Here is a 21,956-nt window from a genome sequence, read left to right on the forward strand (position 1 = left end):
CCTGCCCATGGTAGGGGGGTTGGAACTAAACGATTTTTAAGGTCCCTTCTAATTCAGGCCATTCAATAATTCCATGATTCTATGATTTAAACACATGGGTTGGTGTCAATTGTCTAAGATGTTCATTGTTATATTACTGCTCAAAATGAGAATTCATCTGCACATAAATTTTAGGTTGAACATGTATCCTGAAATACTATAACAAGACCTGGGTAAAAAAAATGGAAATCTGTTTAGATCTCAGGACAAAAATTTTGATCTCTTCATACATAAAAGCAAAACTTTCAAAACTGTAGAGTGGTCTCTGAATTAGTCTCTTAAAAATATCAGCATAGTTTGCACTATGATGTCTGTGTAGAGTGCTGTCTTTACTACTCCACAAATAAATGTAAGCAAAACTGATTTAGTCTCTGTTTTTCATATTTTTTAGGCATTGGAATTTTTTTTTACCACCCCTTCAAAAAAATTGGCTGCCATATGATGTGGGTTGGCCACATCATGTTGAACTACTTTGGCTTTAATATGAACTGAGTGTTACTGTGACTCAGACAGCATTACACAGATAAGGAGTAAATTCTTCTTTACAGACAGTGGCTCTTACAGAGGCATTAATTGTCTTTCAAACTATCAAGGATTTACAAGCACTGTGTTTAGGATTTGGAATGAGAATGGTGTTAATAACATGCTGATGATTTGATTTTTGGCTAAGTTGTGTTAATCCTAAGTCAAGGACTCATATTTTTCCTTTTCTCATGCTCTGCCGCTGAGAAAGTATACCAAAGAAACTGGGGAGGAGCACAGCTGGGACAGGTGACCTGAACTGACCAAAGAAACACCACAGAATGTCATGCCTAGTATATAATCTGGGGGGAGCTGCTGAAAGGGTGGCTGATCTGGGTTCAGGAAGGGGAGTCTGGCATTGATCAGCAGCTGCATTGTGCATCACTTGTTTTTTTCACATTCTTATTCACCATTAGTATTGTGTTTTACTTTATTTTCACTTATTAAACTGTTCTTGTTCAACAAACAAATTTTACTTCAATTCTCCTCCCCATTCCACCAGGGTGGAGGGGTGACAGAGGGGAGGTTGAGTGAGTGGCTCTGTGGTGTTTAATCTCCAGCTGGGCAGAAAATCATGACATTCAGTAACACTGTGGACTTGAGACCCCATTTTAAATTTTTTTTGCTTTTTTTAAGAAATGTGGGCAGTGACTGGAGCTTTGAAATGTGTAGCCTTTTACCCACGCAGAAGCACATAGTCAATGCTCTTGGAAGAAAAAAAAAAACATTTCAGAGGCTCAGAGCCCATGTAAACATCTATAAAAATAATAATTCCAATACATTCACTGAACACAGAATTGGACAAATGTAGAGCTGTTACATAGCTTTCCATCAAGAAGAATTCCTTCCTTAAATAGTCAGTTGAATCTACATCAGATTTTGAACCAAGTCTTGTAAATATTTACTTATTCAGCCATCCCCTTCTGAGTAAAAGAAATAAACTTGTAGTCTGTGCATGGCCTGCTACTGTGAATAAGTAATTTACTATGATGACTGTGTTCCCAGAGTAAGAGAGATATAAATGCCTTTTTGAGCAAACAGAAAAACACACAGATACCATTTCAGTAGAGCTGAAAAAAATACAAAAAGCCCCAAAAACTTGCTTCTAGAAAAGAACCCAAAATAATAATAGAAAATGAGGATTATGCTAGATAAAATTTATGTACCTGATTAAGATAATTCAAACTTATTGAATGGAGATGGATATAAATATTTTGGTGTAGCTTTGTGATCTATGCAACCTGAATTTTATAGAAATATCACCTATATTCACAAGCTGCATCATGTTACTTTCATGATATTTTAGAACAAGAGTACCACAGTATTCAAAATTATATTTCCAATTTCAGTCAGAAAGAAGCTTTACATGCATCTGTTTACATGTTAGTTGATGTGACAGCCATTCTAGATGATGGGAAATTCAAAGGTAATGGGAAGAACAAACCACTGTCAGGACTTATGATGTAATCTGCCTAATTTTTGCTAGCACACCATAAATAAAGATTAATTCCATCAGATTTTTGAAGTCAAAGAGAATCTCCACAACAACATGAGTATTACGGCAATGGCTCAGTTTCTGGCAATGATTTTCCCACACAGGGTTACTTCAGGAAGAAATCTGACACTAGAGACAGAAGATATGAGAACAAATAGGCCATGGTAGTTTTCACTTGAATCTATGACAATAATAATATTAATATAATTCATATGGTTTTAGCAATATAACCACAGAAAGTGATCCATGTATAACTCTATAATCAGTACCACACAGCCAAACACAAACCAAAAACACAAATCTCTCTTCCATTTTTTCCCAAAACGTGTCCAGTTAGCATTCCTGGCTTCTTCACAGTTAAATTATATTTAATGGAAAACTGCCAAATAAAGTATGCAATCTGTTGGCTTTTTAATATTTTCCCACTTCCTCTATTATATCATTTAGATTTGGAGCTCTGTATTATCTGTTGTGTACTGATCTCTGAAATTTATGCTTTCTGAAGAATAATATCCACCCAGCAGGTATTGGTCTATTAAAACACTTGCAGTAACAATAAAACAGAAGTAAAAGAGGACGAAAAGGCATAATAGAATCAACAACAGATTTTTCTTATTTTTTAATCTAGAATTTCCTGTGTTCTGTGAGACTCTTCAGATTATAAGATATGTAAGTTGAAAAAAGCTTAAGAAACTGTCTGAAGCACAGGATAGTAGATAAGAAAAATTCACGCTATGTATTTGGCAATAAAGCCTGATAAAAGTTTGAGGCTTCAAAGGCCTTGACAGCTTCCACCCCACAAAAAAAGCAGATACATGAATAATTATAAAAATATATATTTTTAATATTTTATTATAATATAGCCAATCCAATTATACCATTCTCCCATATTTATGAATAACAATGAACTTCAAGTCTTTCTTCTTTCCCCATAAAAAAGGCAGATTGAAAATTTAAAGGTCTCTTGTCTTGCAAATCATGTAAAGTAGATTGGTTTGGTTTGGAACAGATATCACAGTGAATGACACACACATCCTGTTACTTTCAAATAACACTAATTGTATCTTTAGTTCTTTGCTCCTGACTGATGAGAACACTGAGGCACAGAGGGTCTATAAGCAAGTTAAAAATCTGTCAGACCAGTACTGAAAAGGGATGGGATAAAACATCACTCATATAGACATCTGTAAACATAAAGCTGAATTTGTAATTCAGGTGTGTGACTTTTAAAAAGCTCATATCTTATATACAGTATAGGATCAAACTGCAGACTGGCTTACAATGTGTATTCAGAATGTTTTACTATACACACTGGACCGGTTTTTGTGGAAGTATTACTCATGTGCAACATTATGGCAGCACACTTTCCAGAAGTAGGATGAAAGTGTCGTTAGTTGTGACTGTAGGGATTTTTTCCTTAAATCATACTACTGTAGTATGGAAGTGAGTCAGCTATATAATAAGGGGAATTATACCATCACATTTTCTTTTCCTTTAATAGTTAATGCCTTTGCTTTACAGATATTCACATTAATTTTTTCTAAAAGTAAATAATTTGCAGATATAGCTGTGTTGCAGACTACAGCATATCATCATTTTCAACTGATGCCTTTTAGCATAAAACCTATTTACACCAATATGTCTTTATTGATTAAATATTATACTGAATGAAAACTGATGATAATTTACTCCTCCACAGTTGGAAAATTTTTCATCTGTCAAGAAATAAAAAGAGCAAAATATGGTCTAAAATGACAGGCTATGAATAATTTTAAAAATAATTTTATGGAATAGGGGATTTATTTTATTCCAATTAATCAGTTATATATTTTTCCAGATATTTAATTACTAAAGATGTGAAATGGTCACAGAGCACTAGCATAAGCACACAATAAATTGCTGCATTGAAATACAAGACTACAACCTCCCACTGCCAGCACAGTCTGATTTTATGCTTATCATCCCTTTTTTAAATACTCAAATTTAAAATAAACACAACATTATAAAAAGAACAAGCCTGGACAATATGCAAATTATTGAAGTGCTTTACAGACTGTACAATGGCTTCAGCACATCAATGCACATATACAACCCTCATTATAAGGCAGATTGAGGTCAGTACATTGCCCTAAGAAATAACTTAAAATAAATCCTGACAGAGAGGATATATGAAGGGTGACTACAAGAAGCAACACATACTTACCAGTAAACAGAATATGTCTTCTATTATGATGTTGGATAAGAAATGTGCATCTTTTTTTGGTGCCAATTCCAGATTCCTAGTCTACTTGTTTTTTAGCATCCCTGACTCACTTTCCAAACTTTACTTTCCTAGCTTCAATTTGCTTCTCCCCAGAGCAACTTGTTGTTTTCTTCCAGGCAAACTTGAAAAAATACAGCATGACCTTTTCTTCTCTCTCATTTTGTCTAACTGTCCTGACACTTGTCTCATTCTCTGCTTTCTCAGCATTGTCTCTGGGTAAATTTTATCCATGATCACACATTCAGTTATTATTAATAGGTCAGCAAGTCCCCTGTTCTGATTCAGAAACCAACCTTCCTTACACAGTAAAATCATACTTTTTACCCTTTCAGAACTGATACAATAGCTAACATTAAATAATTTAATACTTTATTTAATTTTTCTTCCAGAAGTTTGCCATTTTCCAGTTTCCAAATTTTTCATTAATTTACTAAGTGTAAAACTACAGAAAAAGAGGATGAAGAAAGTTCAAACATGCTTAATTCTATTATTTTTAATAACTTCCAAACTTCAGAGTATTAATCATACGAGATTCTAATAAAAAAAAAGTTTAAAATTTGGAGGGTTTTTTTTTTTTTTGCAGAGAAATATTTTTACAGAATCTACTAAATCACATTACCCACCAACTGATCTTTTTGAATAAACTATATTTGATCTTTTCCTGGCAAGAATAATTGCTAATGGATCCTTGAGGAGGCAAATATTAGATGTTCTATGTCCAAGCTGGTCACCCAATAGCAGCAAAAGTGAAGAAATGCACTTTTAGGATGTGATTGATTTGTCATTTATATCTTTTATATCCATTTATATCTTTTGGGTTGAAAAGAACTGCACCTTTGAATTCCACTTTTTTTTTTTTTTTTTCCCTGTAGGGTTTCTAAAAGACAATTGGGAAAGCTACCTCTTCTGGACACTAGATGGTTGCTTCTGGTCTGACCTGTCCCAGCAGATCTAAAGCTTCACTGTGAGAAGTAAATAAAACTCCCAGATAAAACTGGTGATCAGGGACCACTTCATAATTGTAGCCCTGGGGGCAATAATCTTGCCATCCCCCTCACCCCTCAAAGAAAAAAAAAAAAAAAAAAAACAAAGAAGTTGGAAAAAAAAAAATTGGTAGTAATTATCCCATTCTTCTAGGTGCAAGTGCTCAGCTAGAGCCTTATACTGTTTGGTTCTTAGGGAAGACAAGAAGAGAAGTGTCCCAAGTCACAACAAGGTTAAACTGCTGCCAAAGTAGTTCAGTGCAGTGTTAGGAAAACCCTCTGTAAGAATAATTAAGCAACAAGGCTGGCCATGCAGGAATAGTGTGGGGACACACTTTCACTGACAACTGAGGAGAACGTCTGTGAACATTACAGTCTTGTTGCAATGGACGAAGGTGCCATAAATGACATTTGGAAGACATTTCCATTTTTTGAGTCCATGACAATGAACCTGTATATATGGTTTCACAGCTGTGAGTTCCACTTTATTCACAGATCCTTTAACTTAGATGACTACAGTATATATTGTATACATATACATAGTGTATCTGTATAGATATATATATTTATATACTGTATTTACATATAGTAGTTTCCTGATGTGTGCGCTGGAGATAATTTAAGCCATGGATTTCATTCATCTGTTTTCTGCTTGGTAATTGACTTGCTCTCTTTCTGGTTAGTCCAGCTAAGAGTTAGCTGACATTCACAAATTACAAATATGTATCTCATGAAGGAGTCCCAATTTTGCTTGGGATATACACTGAACCTTGTTTCATATACTGAAATTTTTAACAGCAATCTTTCATTTTGTCTATACTATTACAATAAAATTTAAAAACTTCAGTGGTGAAAACAAGATAATTAGTTACAGATGTTCTTCATCAGGAAGTATGATGAATTGGTAATTACTGACGTAGATTTTGTCCTGAGGAAAAAGGTAGTTACAGATGCCAAGAAAACCAAATGAAGGAATGGTGTATTCTGTATTAGAAATTGCATAAGCAACAAAAATCTTATTAACCTCTGTGCCTTTGATGGAAATAAAAGAATAATAAAACATGCTAAAATGTTAACATTCAGACACTGGCATCTATTTTTTTTTAAGACTACAGGGTAGTTGATATAAAACATTTTGAGTTTTTAAAATTCTCTTTCTCTCTCTGCTCTCTCTTTCTCCCCCTCCTATGTCTATCTCTATCACTCACATTTACTGTTTAATAAAATCTGTTTTATTGACTTTGGCACATGATCTTGTTTGTACTTTAAGCAGAGGTGTATCTTCATAACTAGATGAGAACAGCAGTAGTTCAACACATGAGAAAGAATACTGCTAATCAAGAGCTCTGCAGGACTCCAGCGATTGTGTTCAATAAATAAGACATGTACATCAAAATACAGCCCCATCAGCAACACATTCTTTAGCTGCCCACTGGACAGGCAGGTGGTACAGAGGTAGATTCTGCTCAGAGCCCAAGCAATGCATGCATCTTTGTCCACCTCTTGTTATTTAGTCCTTCAGGCACCAACAGTGCCTGTGCAATGCAGAACAGCATGACTTCCAGAAGAACAGTACCCAAGAACTGGGATGTAGTCCATGACTTGTAAGAAGTGGTGAGTTATCTGTTCTGATGACAAATACATGGACATCCATGAGTTTTGTTGCATGATTTGCCATTCCTACCCACGTAGGTGTATGATCACCTCACATAAACATTACACAATATATAAACTACAAGTTTTGTTCATTTTTCATATAATTTAGATGACTCCATCTAACACTATCCATGTTTCTCCATAATAAGGAAAAATCAGAAATTGACAAACAGATTTATTTATTACAGTTCTATTTAAAATATTTACTACAAAACTGTGTCAGAGAAAGGTTTGCTACCTAATCTCCAAGCACATAATTTAGAAACAGTTGGGCTTGTTTGAAGTGTGACTATCACTTTCAAAACTAAATTATGTTTGCTGATCCAGGTCTAGTGCTGTAAAGGAAAGTTACGCTTCAAACAACTCTAAGCTGCCTTTGAGGTTCTGCAAAGCTCCTGTTTCTGTTTGAAGTTCATTATCCTACCACATTGCCACCGATTCAATGTAACATCTGTCCCCTTTTACTACATTGTGTCTACTGATAACTAAATAAACACACATGATAATGTTCAGGACAGAGTATATGTGACAACTTTGAGCTCTTCTGCTTAGAAGAGCTCTGTTTAGGATTACAGCTACCACCACAAGATATGGTGGAGTTATATGAAGGGGATAGAAAATAAAAATTATCTTTCTAAGGGAGTATGTTAGTGAAATTCATGCACAATCACAAATGCACACATACAGACTATTAAATACTCTCACCAGATATATTTAAACCTCATAAAAAGCTAAACTTAGACTACAATAGTCACATAAATCCTGCAGAAAATGATAGCTCACCAGTTCTCCATTCTCTAGGGAATGTATGCACTTTTGCACTAGTGAAAAGAGATACGGACTTAGTTGAGTGTACTGAAAAAAAACGCTAATTACATCAATCACGTTATACTTCACAAACTTTGATTTGGAAACATAATCCTCTCAGTCTGAAACCCTAAAATATGTGTAATCACAAAAAGACAGTTGTCTAGAAAGTATTTACCATACAGCCAAATACATGGCATATATCTGTTTTAGGCAAACATCTAGCGCAGTACTTGTAAGTTTATATTGTTTGACAAGGGCTGTGACAAGGAGAAATGAAAGAATCCCAGAAAAAAGAAACAAAGTAGTCTCTGGAGAAGACTCCAGAGAGTCTTGTTTCCATTGGACGTCTACATCCCAGCTGCCCATAAAACAGTGTCTCAGTTGTAGCCATGCATCCACAACTCAGCCCAGCTTCAGCTCTCTCACACGTACCACAATCTCACAGATTGTCTGTAAACCATCTGTGGGTAATCTGGCACAAAAAATCCCTCCCTGGGTGCTAAACCAGTTTGGAAAAGTAATGAATGTTACAGTAAACTTGGGCAGAGCACTCTGTGGTGTCTCGACCTGCTTGATGAACTGGAAATCGGACTTGGTGTGCCAAAACGCTTGCTGCCTGCGCTATATTTAGCATGTAACCATCACATTACTAAAAGTCCTAAAGATATTTATGTAGGTAGTCATCTATTTTAGCACTACTGGCATGCAAGAAACTCAGTTCACGTTACAGAACTGTAGATAACACCTTGCAGCACCTCTTTTCCTTCTCTTCTTTTTTGAGTCAATTGGTTTTCAATATTCTGTAAAGCTGTGTCTTGTCTAAAATTTCCATTTTCAGCTTTTATTATTTAAAATTTTATTAGCAATGTTATGAGAAAGTAATTTTTATTTAAAGTGAAATATATGTCTTATGCCCCAAGAAAGCAATATATTCTATGTACTTAAATTCTTTACATTTTGGAGTTATTTTTCAGTTGTACTCAGTGGGGGCAAAAAGACTAAAATAATTAAAATGCAGTGACAGTATTTCAGTGTTCCTTAGACCTTTGTGGAAAAATACCCAACCCCCTCCACTCCCCAAACTCCAAACAAACCAAACCCCAATGCATTGCAATCATATGAGAGCACTTTCTCAGCTCAAAAAAACCCCACTTTCTCAGGCATGAGAAGAGAATGAGGAAATTTTGCAAAAACAGAGGGCATAAAAAAGCTATCTATCTTTGCACTTTATATACACAGACAAGAGAGCCCATAACTGTAGAAATAAAATAGTTGAAAACATCCTTGCCCTCTGATCATGTTGAGCTTTGCAAAAAGTTTTATTTTCTCTTTTTCCTTGGTGTGCTATTCAACTTGATTTTAATTTTTTCTACAAATCATGTGGAGAATAAAAAAATTTTGTCTGTTATTGCATAGTTTATGTAAAACTGCATGAATATATGTGCATGCACCATTCACTAGATCTTCAGATAACATTATGCCTAGGAACTTACACATATCCTAATTTTTAAATAAAAATTAAAAGTTAATTAGATTGCTTTTAAATTATTCTCTGAAGACCTCTTCTGTAATAAGTGAATAGTATTTCATAGATATCTTTATAGAACATTTAGAAACAAATATTTGTTTTGTTTATCAGAGAGCTAATGAGGTAATGGACAGAATCATTCATATGACTGATGCCTTCTTCACCCTTACTCTATGCAGTATCATAATTTTTATTTTATCTGTTGATGAAATTTTCTTATTAGGATTTCTGTATTCCAGAAGGCTTGGCCAAATCCGTGAATTTTAGAAACTTCATCTTTATTATCTGAATGTGGTTAACTGGACTTGTTAAGGAAAAAGGGAGAAATGCACATGCAAATTGCTTAATGTGCTGTTTTGAATCTTCTAAGAATATTTGTTTTAATTTGCAATATTGCCAAGTCTATGTTATCAATCAACGAACCTCTACCATGAAATAAAGATCAGAGAAGACAGACAAGGATGATAAACCCATGAAGCTTAAAAAAGAATTTATGGAAATAGCCATAGCTACCATATAGGAATTTACCTCAACACCAAGGGGACCAGTGGGTGGCCTTTATTGCAGATAAATGGCTGTGTCACTCTAGGGTCACCTCGTTGTGTACATAGACTTCCCTAAAATAACAGAAAACCTTATTTTCCTGGGTCAGAGAGATCGGCATGGGGGAGCTGTATATATGGCTCAACCCAACAATTATAAATACTGAGCAAATAGCAAGAGTGACTTTGAAGAGAGCAACAGGTTTAAACTGAATTAAACCTATGCATTCCCTTCCAGCAACCAGAATTGTCCAGTGTAATGATTTCAGATGTCTCTTCCAAAAGTCATCAGGCTTAGAAGTCCACCAGTAAACCTCTTTTGAAGGGAAAAGAACTACACTATCAAAACTTGACACAGAAATTTGGTACTTTCGTGTACTTTTAAAATGTTAATAAACCCCAATATATCATCCCATGCATACAGAGCTTTGGAAAGTTTTGCCATCAGCAGTACAATACTTGGAAACATTTTCTCACTGAGGTCAAATATACTGAGCATTGTCTTTGGCTGATCCAAGTGAAAATAATAAAGCTTTCCCTTCAGTTCTTATGCTATAACACTTCATGTAAAGAAAAAAAAAAATTGTATTAAGTAATTTTTATAAATTTGCACTAGAAACCCTAACTCAAGGCCTATTTCATCCTATTATGTGAAAGCACAAAAATATATGTTTTCTTTCCAAAGGAAGTTACAAACAAAGCATAAAAAAAGCAGTAAATAGAGAGGGACAAGGCAGAAACAACATGACAAGTAATTGTCTTCAGCTACATAATGCATAATCAATTTTCCTGGTAAATCAACTAGAATGGGAAAAGACAGACACACCTGGGTTGACAAATCCCTATGGAGAGCTGCATGATACACTTTCATAGAGTAGCATCTAGAGTTTGCTGGGTCTGTATTCTGTGGTGTGTGTACTCTCCTTGAGTGCTTTGATTGCTGCCACCTCCTTTACAGAGTTTTGGACCACCAACATGGGCCATGCTCATCTTTACCTCAAAATAACATTGTGACTATAAACACAGGAAATGCATTCTTCTTTTTTCTGAGTAACAGTAAGGTCTTCTTTCCAGCAAAATTAAGCAGCTCTGAAAAGTGCATTGAACTGCAGGCAGGAAAGTAAGCAAAAAAAAATAATAGAGATATGAACAGTAACTGAAACCAATGGGAATAAAACTAAAATATACAAACAGCAACAGTGTGTAATTCCCAAGTTGCAGCAAGAGCTGTCCATGTGAGTGGCAGACTCAAAAAACTACTCTACAGATGGCTGTTATATCATCTGGTTGATATTTAAGACTCAAGATGTTCTGCAGGGCCTTCTAGTCCCTGGCTCCCTCATTGTGCTAGGAATTCCCAAGTTTTTTGCCATAGCATTGACCCTTACCTTACTTTCCTTGTCCTAATCTTGGGCAAATGCTTCTGCTCAGGCCAAATAAGTTCATTTATGCAATCAGAACACTCCATCTGCTCTGTTTACATGCATGGTAACATGAGCTGTGACAGGGATAGTATAAAGAAGCCCTCATCCTTAGTTTCCTCTCTAGAGTAAAGAATGAAAGCACAGTTTGCTAGAGGCCAGTTCTTCATAAAAATGTAATTTTCCATAGAACTCTGTATAAATCTTTTCTGTTCCTCAGACATACTAATAAATGAATAAGCACAAAAATATCATAATTTTTGTCATGTGGGAATAGAATATTTCAAGGTGAGGCCATGAAAAGGAGAGAATTGCATGCCTTCAGGGATACCTTTGGAGTATTTTAGACAAAGTAAAAAATACAAATACCGTTCACACATCCAGTTACTAGAAAGGATTTATGCCACAAGATAGTTCCTGAAAACCTGTCTCCTTACTCATTAAGGCATATTTTCTTTGCAGAAGTAACTAAATCTATTGAATGATGAAATCACACCTAGGTGTATGTCACCTGGACAGCTGGTCCTGGAGTTGGAGTTAAATGAGATCTTCAAACTCTAACAGCTTGGTCTTGTCCTCAAAGGGATGTCCCAACAGGAAAATTAACAAGGATGTGTCACCCTTGCGCCAAGAATGACACAAGAACAGATGAGGACACAGCATAAAAGGAAAAAAAGGCTTTAATGGAAAAGAAACTTTGGCATAAGTAGACCGACATGACACATTCTATTTGATTGGTTACTTAATAAAAACATCTTTCTCACACACCATCCTTGAGAGGAACAGAAAAGCAAGGAGGAAAAGCACACCTGCAGATTGTTTAGACTAATAAGTTATCACATTCCTACAACTTCCTAAAAGTTCTCACAAGCCACTGTGAGAAATGATTGCCATCTCTCTCTCCCTGACCAGGCTGGCATCCACAGGCATGCTACTCTTCTTTTGGGCAGGAGATGATGAGACCCAACTGACAGACTATGTCACAGAGAACACATCTTAAATCTCAATTCAGAAATACTAAACAGATTCTGTCCTCTTAATCCTAGTTTTACCCTTCATCTGCTTTTACCAGTTTCATTTAGATTTGAGTTCTGAGTTAAAACAGATGTAAATGTGTGAGAAAAGAAAAATGAGGAAAGATTACCAGTTCTCTGCCCAGACTCATGATAGACTTTCCAGCTACAATCCATGTAATTTGTGACAAACTCTTGTTCTTTTAAACAGCCAGGCAGGTAATTCACATATTGATTAATTGGATCTGATAGCAAAAAATACATTCTGAAAAACTGCACCTTCTCAAATATAGCTATCAATCAAAATTGAATAATTTCCAAGATAAGTACTGATGTTTACCCAATATTTTAAAATCAATTAAGTTGAAGTGCTTAGTTCTCTATCTTGATCTGCTCTAAAAGAAATATCAAAGACATCATTTATGAAACAAATCAAAATGCATTATGAAATTGGAGGATGAAATTTTTAGAAGAAAATTATTTCAAAGAATAAAGATCCTAATAAAGCTTCAGTAACAATATTTTTGAGGAAAAAAGGTCAAAAATACTTCTGAAACTAAATTTAAAAATGAAAAACTCCTTCTGCATGACTGCAAGAAGAATTAGACCAGTGTAAGCTTAAGCTAATAACATTCAATGAATCTTCTAATTATTTTGCTCTATCAAAAAGGTGGGTCAAAAAGACCAGGGCTAAATTTTCATCGGATGAAAATGAGCAAAGTACATTGAAATCAATACTCAATTACTTACATAATTCACTAGAAAAAATAGACCATTTTAGTGCTACTTCTCTCTTTCGACACCCAGTAAGACTTTTTGGCAATGCACACAAGTTATTTTTATTTCTTTGATAATTTTGTAAAGTGCAAACAGTTATGCTTCTATGCTTATAATCTTATCACATTTTTGCTTCCCTTCCCTCTCTCCCTAGCAGGGATCATGCCCCTCAAGGGGAGACACAGAATGATCTCATGACAAGAAGACAACAAGGACTTATGAAAGGAAACCAGCCTCCCAGCACATGCTCTACCATCTAAATCTAAGCTGACATCCATACTTTGAAATAACTTTATCTATTCCTCTAGTGCAGTATTAGCTGAATCCATAAACTATGGCAAAATTTAAAAATTGGTTTTGATCCTCACCTGGAGAATGTGGTCATGGAGAGGACAGACGAAATGACATAAGGCTATTTCTTTAAAGATATTTTTCAAATTAGTATTTAAAAAATGAAAACACTAATTACTTTATGTAAATGTTCTTATGAGTTCTTGCTATCCAGTTTTCAGAATTATATTAATACTACTCAGGAATCAGAAATTTAAACAGAGGCAGACTAATCCTGAGAAGTTTTTAAGCTAAGATCAGAAAAGGATTATTTTTCCATTTGAATAAAATCTGCAATATGTCCAATTGCAAAAATAATAAAGCCAAGAAATAGCTGAATATGAAGCAAAATCATGAAGTCATGGTAGCAAAATTTATGCATTATTTGTCTCAGGAATAATCTATTAATATAGAAAAGTATATATTTATGAGAGAGCAAGTTTAGCAGATCACAGGACTCCTTTCTAGAATTATCTTCACTACCTTTCTTTCTGCTTGTTAGTCCCAAAATGTGTTTCTTTTTTTTCCCTTTCTGTTTCACTATTAAATATCTTATTTCAAATCATCTGCCTCTTCACATTCCTTTCTTACCCTATAATTATGCCTTTTCCTATATAAAATACAAGACAAGTAATAGTGAAATAAGAAGCCAGTTGATGCTAGTAATTTGATATTGCTTGGTGTCTAAAACATGTAATCTGGGGAATAGAACTATCTAGATAAAAAATAAATATTTTACATAATAAATACAATAATTAGATATAAGAAAGATCAGACAAAAATTGATGGATGATAAACTTTCCTGAAGTTTTTTTTTGGTTTTGTTTTTTTCTTTTTGGGTTTGTTTTATTTACTTTGATTAAAAGGCATCTAAAATTCAATCAGAAAATAAGAGTGTCAAAATTCATTTTATCACTATGTAGGTAACTTTTACTAGGTTTGCTACATATGAATGAAATAACAATGGTGCAATTCAAAGGTCAGGGGAAATTCATAATCTACAGAAGGATAATATTCCCATTTCTGGTTTTTTTGCAAACAAACTACTTCACATTGTAGCAGCATGAGAATATAAATGTAGCATTGGAAGGAGAGTTTCTCTAAATTTCTTTTAATAGGTTGTCATTAATGCTCAAAGAAAATAACTGTGTTGTATTTTAGACAGACTGTCTAGAGTTCTCATAGTATAGAATTTTCCCGAGTGTTTTATTTGGGAAACTGAAATCAAGATTAATCCTTGCCTTAATATTATATTCTATCATTATTGTATAAAGCATTTGTGCATTTTCAAGCCAGTCACTTCCTTGAGGCATCAAGGAAACTCAGGACACAATCTTTGGTGCAAGATTTTTCCTCTGGTCTGTCACTTGCAATATCAATACACTTTCCAATTACATCTAACTCCAGTCTGCTCTAAGCACAAAACAAGTGCTTAAGTAATACTGACCTTTGAAATAATTCCTTTTCTTTCTCGGGGCATGTTTACTTCTCCTTCTAGAAGACAACTATTAGCAATTTAATAAACCAGAACTATTGGCTGGCAAAACAATTACAACAAAATTTCCGTCTCACCATTCAAAATGTAATATATTGCTATATATAATTACAGTACAAGGGCTGTATTGGAAGAGTGTCAAGGGTGTTATTTAAGTAGCAGTAGCAGGATTACTGTTGTCTAGAAGCTGAACTCTTACCAAGTTGAGTGGTTGAACTAGCAATTAGGGCCTTTCCCTTAAAATATTTAATTAAGTGCAATATATATAGCTTGGTGTGACATTGATTATTTGACTGACTTGGTACTAATCCATAAGTCTAAGGAGTTCACAAGTATATTTGATAATATAACCTCTATAAGTTCCCAAAGTGGAATGAATCATTTTCTCATTAACATGTTAGACGTGCCTGTTATACAGCATCAAAACAGGGCTGAACAGAGAACTGAAAGTAGGAATGTCCAGACCACATGACAAGTGCCACTTGTTATACCATCATTCAGAGTTTCCTCTGCTGGAACTCAAGATACCTTAGGAGAAAGCACCACTGTCCCACTTTAGGACTCTCTGAGACATCTTTCCAATAAAACTTCACATTTCCATGAAAATATCTGCCCTTTCAGTTTGGAGAACTGTGCCACTGAAACTTTCTTCTCCTCCATCTCAGATCTGTTCTTCCCCCACAGCCACCAGCCCCTGCTCCCACTGGTGTCTCTGATCTCCCACCTGCTTCCACACACAATGCTTAATGAATCATAATTATTTTCCCCCTTCCAGTCCATGGCTGCCCTTTTCAATTTAATTATTTGTTTATTCTGGTCCAGGAACTTTTCCCCTGGGAGAGCTTCCTCCTCTGCCTCCCCATGGTTCCAGCCACAGCATCACAGCAGTAAGAAAAGTTTCCAGCTTCACTAAGCAAAAGCTCTACACAATAAACTTGCATATTTCTAAACACAGAAATAATCTGAATCTGAGCTGATTTATTTTTCACATGTCTTCGGATGGATGGCATTCTTTTATTATTTCAAAGGAATTTGTCAACTGCCTTTTGCCAAATAAGTTATTTTCCTGTCATTAACAGCTGATAGCTCTTCTACATCCCTCTTCTGCAAGACAAATGCAAATTACAGGAGAGTAGTACAGGAAAGTATCTAGAAGCATCATTGCTATCTAGAAAATTATTTCCTGAACATTAGATCTCTGCCATGAAAAGATTTTGTCCCACCTGTTTTCCAGTGTTAGGGCTAAGATTTTTCTCAATAATAATCCAAAGGAAAAATGTTACCAAACCAATGAAAACCTGCTCTTCTCCCCAAAGCATATTCTTTCCGTATCTAGATCTTCCTTCTGTGGCTGTAGGGAGCTACAGCCTGCAGTGTGGAATAACTTAGATATCATCAAAGAATTGTTTCTTGCAAACCCTTGCAAATGTTGCTACAATTCTCAGTTCCTGATTTCCATTTTATAATTTTCAATCTCTCAAATCAATGCCTTGGGCTTATGTCAAGCCAAATGCCATGGGAAAGTGTTGGAATGTTTGCAAAGCTATGCCAGGACATGATGCTGTGCACATAAGAGCATGCCCAGGAGGGTGCTGCCACATACTTGAGGACGAGGACACCCCACTCTTGCCAAGGTATACACTTGCCAGCAATACAGCTCCGCAGTTGAAAAGCATTGCTGCTGTCTCTTGCTAGCTTCTGATTTAACACACTTGGCACAGCTGGCCCAGCAGCAGACCCGCCAGTTGGTTGCCCGTCACGAGATGTGAAGCAGAGGCAGAAATGCTTGGCTGCACAGTGAGATTTACTGGCTCTGTGGCAGGGAAGTGAGAGGAAAGGGCCAAACTGCTGAAAATACAGAGCTGCACAGTCACTGTCACTGAGAAGAAATTGAAACTGTTTTTCTTTTTGCAAGTTAATTTGCGAATGAAGTAACTCCTGAAGACTTTAAACTATGGAGTTCGTGAAAAAATTGAGAAAAACCTCCCTGCAAATTTTTTTTTTTTTTCCTTCCATGGACATAAATAAGACATCAATGTGTCAAGAGGGCCTAAGACTTGAAAGTGTCAGGTGATCACATAAAATGGGTTTCTAGCTTCAAGAGGTCACTGTTCGGAAAATCCCTGATTTCTATAGAGGTGGAAAATGAGCTGGAGCACCTGAGCTAAAAGCTCAGGGTGCTTTCATAATAATCTGAGAAAGGTTGGAGGTTTGTAATCATATTTTGGCTTCTGTCTTTTTTCTTCCTATCTGTGACAGTTCTGGAGTACTTTTTCTTCTTGATCTCAGAAATGTTCTCAACATGCAAAAAAAATATTTCTGCATCAGAATAAAGGCATTTGCCTTCAATTTAAGGAAAAGACATGCTCAGCTTATTCAAATGAACAAATTTATGAAAAAAAAAGCAGGATTTAATCCTTGATTAAAAAAAGCTTGGAAGTATGGTTTTATTTTTGTATGGGAGGAAAAGAAATATGCTGATATTTTAAGGCATCTGTATATCACCAATGCTTTTACCCTCTGCCCCCTCCTTACTGCAACCCTCTCAAAAACCCTTTTGAAATAGTGTGAAGGACTAAGATTGCTGATGGATGAAAACCAGCAATTTTATAAGATGCATAAGATTCAGCTGCATTACTGCTGAATTTGACAAAATATAAACAAATTACTGTTTTTGAGCGTATCTACAGATATGCTCACATGTTGGCTAAAGCCATAAAATAATAATAATAAAAAAAGTTAAAATTTTAATCACATTAAGCTTTGTAATGAATAAAAGCATCTACCCAAAAAACCAGTCTGAATCACATATACTGGAATTCAAAAGACCCGTCATTTCAGAGTACTTAAACTCTGAGACTTCTGACTAGCTCAAATAATTTGTGAAAGCATGTATCTGTTTAGACAAAACAAATGTGGCTTTTCCATTAAAGAGGATTGTTAAAGATGATGGTTCAAGAAGAAAATGCATTGTGTTTGCACTTGATTAAAATTAAATAGTTTTCTTTCCATTTATATACAGTGAAGCATGTTTTCATTTACTATATAGCTTAATTTTGTTTTACAAAAACACAGATTCAAGTTCTGTTCTGAATAAAGAGACACAGCATGTTAAATATCTGTCACAATTTTGTTTTGTATTTTGTTGTTTATAATTTCACTGTGGACATTAAAGAGCTGTAAAGCAAAGAAGTATTAGTGCTGCAATTTTGCAGAAGCTCAGGGTCAGGCAGCCACAGCAACTGGATCTGCATACAAAGTGTCCTGTCTTTGTCTGTGCACTGCTTCCTGTCATCATGTAATGCCACTGAGATATCTCAGTATGATAGACTGTCCTAAGTGACTCTACATCCATCATTAATGTTCATCCAGCCATTTTATAATGTATGTATACTTTAAGCTTACATCTGAAATTCTTATCAAGCAATGGTGTTCATGAAGTACACAGCAATTGGAGTGGTTGTTTAAAGGCCAATCTATTCAAAAACACAGGCAGATAGAACAATGATATGGGATATTTTGCATGAAAGACAGTAACCCTAGCAGCTAATATCCTACTAAACAATACAGAGGAATATAGTCTGCAAAGCATTTTATTATTGTATATAATAACCATTTTTCCCTCAGCTTCTGCTACATGAACAGTTGATAATAATGAAAAATAGAAAACAAAGTTTATGTGAGAATAAATGTAAATTGAAATCTATAATTATGAAGGTGTACACTTCACAGAGCAACAGCACACAGATTAGAACTCTTAATATGTGGGAACCTGTTCACAAAGTTGTACCTTGAAAACCACCATATCTGAATTCTCAGTTCTGAATATATCGCAGTTTCCTCCTCAGCTTCAGTTTTATTGCAAGCCTTGCAGTGTTTCCATTAAGCAAAATGACATACTACAAACCCTTTATATATAAAAACCTGTTTACATTTGTTATTAATAACATTAAGAAATGTTACTCAGGCTTAAGAAACCCTTTTTAGTATTTTAGCATATTTGCCTCATGAAACATCTATTCTATGTTTTCAGCATTTCAAACATTGTTTCTATGTCAGTACTTTTAGAAATATATTTTGGGTCTGAGATTAGGAGCCAGAAGAGCCAAACCAAATGTCTTGTGCCTTTTTGACTGAGTAACTGAGGTTTATAATTAATTACAACTTATTATTAATGCCATGTAATTAAAATGTTGAACCACTGCAACATATACTGATTGAAAATTTTATGGCTTTGAGGCTATCCTCTGTAGTTATCCCTTTTATACCAGGCATAAATACAAAGTTGTTTTATTCACAGTAATTACATTAAACATTTCAGAATAATGTAGCCCAATAATTGAAAATTTACCATGCATTCAAACAATTTCAGCTGCAGATTTTATAGTCTTAAGGCCCACTGTTCAAACTATGGTTGACACAGGTAACTGGGGGGTTGAGTTGGCATTGAATGGAATAAAAGAAATTGTTTACTTAATTTTGTATACTTGTAAAGTAGAACTGACTTGCCCTCCTGTCCTCCCTGCAAGATGCTGGGTGAAAGGCCGAGTGCAGATTTCTACTTTTTGCTCTTGCACAAGTGTATTTGGATGACTTGCAGATGTTGATAGGGATTATATTCTATCTCTGAACAGGATTCTTTTATAAATAACAGAAATTTTGGTCATCATTAATTATAAATTCAAAAAATCATCGAATAATAAAATGCTTTGAGTTGGAAAGGGCCTTAAAGATCATCTAGTTCCAACCCCCTGCCACAGCCAGGGCTACCTTCCACTAGGGCAGGTTGCTCAAAGAAAATTAAAAGATCACAAACCCTTTTGAAGTAATAGCATGGACTTCTATAACTAAATTGGAAATAGTGCATTTTTCCATGCTCATAATTTCTGCCATATTATTGTCTTTCTATATTACTATCTATTGTCTATCTATATCACTAGCTTCCATTACAAATGGCACAATTTGCAAACTGGGATACTAAAATTGCACTGGAGAAGTTAAAGTCATGTTGAAAATCCAGAAGAGATTGGAGATTAATCATACACTATGTGTTGAGGAAGGGTTTTTCCTTTGCACAGAAGCAACTGTGAAAATGGAATCAAGCAGTACAAAAATATAGCAAAGAATTTATAATACCGATTTTTCCAGGAATGTATGCAGAAATCCACAATGATTCAGATGGTCAGATGCAGTATCTTCTAAGAATGCAGTGTAAAGAATTTCTCTGTGTTCCCTTAAAAGCACAAACTTCCCCAAAAAAGACTGGTTTGAGATTATCTTCCCAGACAGGGAGGACAAATTAACTTCTTACCAATTCTTACCAATACTAAATCACAGCATTTTCTCTTTTAGATATTAGTTACTTTAACTAGATTGTTCTTTTTCTTTGATTATTTGCTATATCTTCAAAGAATTTAAGGGTATGGAAGTGTTTATTCAGAATTCCGTCTGCCAGTTCCCCTATAAATATTATAATCTTTAGTTGAAAAATAAATTAGTAAACACATTACATGGCAAAAAATAACTTCTATAAAAATCAGAGCCACAGTCTTTTCTCAAGAGTACATCCCAATTTTCATTATTTTTCCCCATTAATGTATAGGAGTTCATGTTTGTCCCAATGACTTTCCATTATCTAAACAGTTTTGGTCTAAAAAGACAAATGAATTATTATACTACAAGTGAATAATTAGCTTATTTTCTTAACCAGATATATCACTAATTCTACCTTTCATAAGCAATAACTCCTCCCTCCTTCTATTTTAAGTTATAGTATACATTTGCCTAAGTAATGAAAATGAAATTACCTTCCTTCCACATTTACTATTACACATCTTCATATCAAAACGCAATTTAGGATAAGGTTAAGTAGAATAAATATAGCCTCTCATTGCTTTCCTCATTTTGTCTATTGCTGTTCTTTTGATTTCAACTGACAGGAGCATTGAGCTGGCTGGGAAGCAAGGTAAATGCAGAAGGAACTATGAATATATTATCATCAGCTTTATTTAGCAGCACCATCAAACCGTATAGAAAGAAATTACGGCAATTTGGGAATTTTGACAGGCTGAGACCTCACTTGTAGTACAATATTCATTGATCCTGAAATACATAATGTGAAGTAACCTCGAGATGCACAGCTTCTGTGGGCAACAAAATATCAAATTCACATAAGGAGGCTTCACATTTAAATTATGCAAAAAACCAAGATATTTTGAACATACATTAGGGCAGGATATGGTCCTTTGAATGTTATTCTCAATGCTCGTACCAGCAGCAACCGTCATCTGCAAAAGGGGGCAACAGAGATTCTGCTGAATGGAACAAAGTTTTGTATAGCACTACAGTATATTTAAATTACACCATACGAACAGATGAACGCGATCATTCAAACATGCTTATCCAAGAGATGTGGCTCAACTGAAATTCACATAAAGAAATTGAAAGTATTGTTACATCTCCTGGCTCAGGAAGTACTGAGAACAACCAAATGGTAGATCACTTTGGTGTTCTGCACTGTGTTCACAGAAGTGGTCTCTGAAGCACTGTCAAACAGTCTGAAAACTAGGGAGAAATATTCCTATGGCTGACTTCTACCTGAGATGTCTACATAAAGCAAGAATTTTACCTGTTTGTGATGTTTGAAGAAAGTAGGACCTTCTTCCCGATATTTAAACATCTTATGGAAAAGCATCAAAATAAATAAACCTATTAAATTATTAGGTATAATTTACCTATTAAATTGATAATTTTTTTATGCTCACACTTCCTTCTTGCATCAAGCAATCATAAGATTATAAAAATAGTAGGAAAGAAGCTATGTGCATTTAAAAAATCTGGAAATCCCTTCAGCTTCTGAATAATGTATTTTAGCATTGAATGCTATTTATTCTCCTTTTTATCACTTTCTAATTTATTTCTGCAGAACCCAATAAATAAAAATTTTCTTTTAGGCAGACCTTGACTAGTAGGCCATCTGACCAGGTGGTATTTCTTCAGGTTTCAAAATTTATTTCAGAAGAAATTAACAGCAGACATTTTCAGAAGTTCTAGATGTAAAAAAACCCCCAGCATTTCTAGAC

At 34.9% G+C, this 21,956-nt stretch overlaps 1 protein-coding gene across 7 annotated transcripts in view; it reads right to left on the bottom strand.

The window, feature by feature from the left end:
* PPFIA2 (PTPRF interacting protein alpha 2) overlaps positions 1-21,956 on the bottom strand; it is a 286,450-nt gene that overhangs the window by 119,814 nt on the left and 144,680 nt on the right. For 4 of the 7 annotated variants that reach the window (XM_068190314.1, XM_068190316.1, XM_068190312.1 and 1 more), the window contains exon 3: positions 21,099-21,161. The exons of the other annotated variants lie outside the window; for them this stretch is intronic. In XM_068190314.1, the coding sequence (XP_068046415.1) occupies positions 21,099-21,161 (63 nt within the window). The remainder of the gene's footprint in view (positions 1-21,098; positions 21,162-21,956) is intronic. 7 annotated transcript variants of the gene reach the window in all.

Source organism: Anomalospiza imberbis, chromosome 5, assembly GCF_031753505.1.
Source record: "Anomalospiza imberbis isolate Cuckoo-Finch-1a 21T00152 chromosome 5, ASM3175350v1, whole genome shotgun sequence".
NCBI lineage: Eukaryota > Metazoa > Chordata > Aves > Passeriformes > Viduidae > Anomalospiza > Anomalospiza imberbis.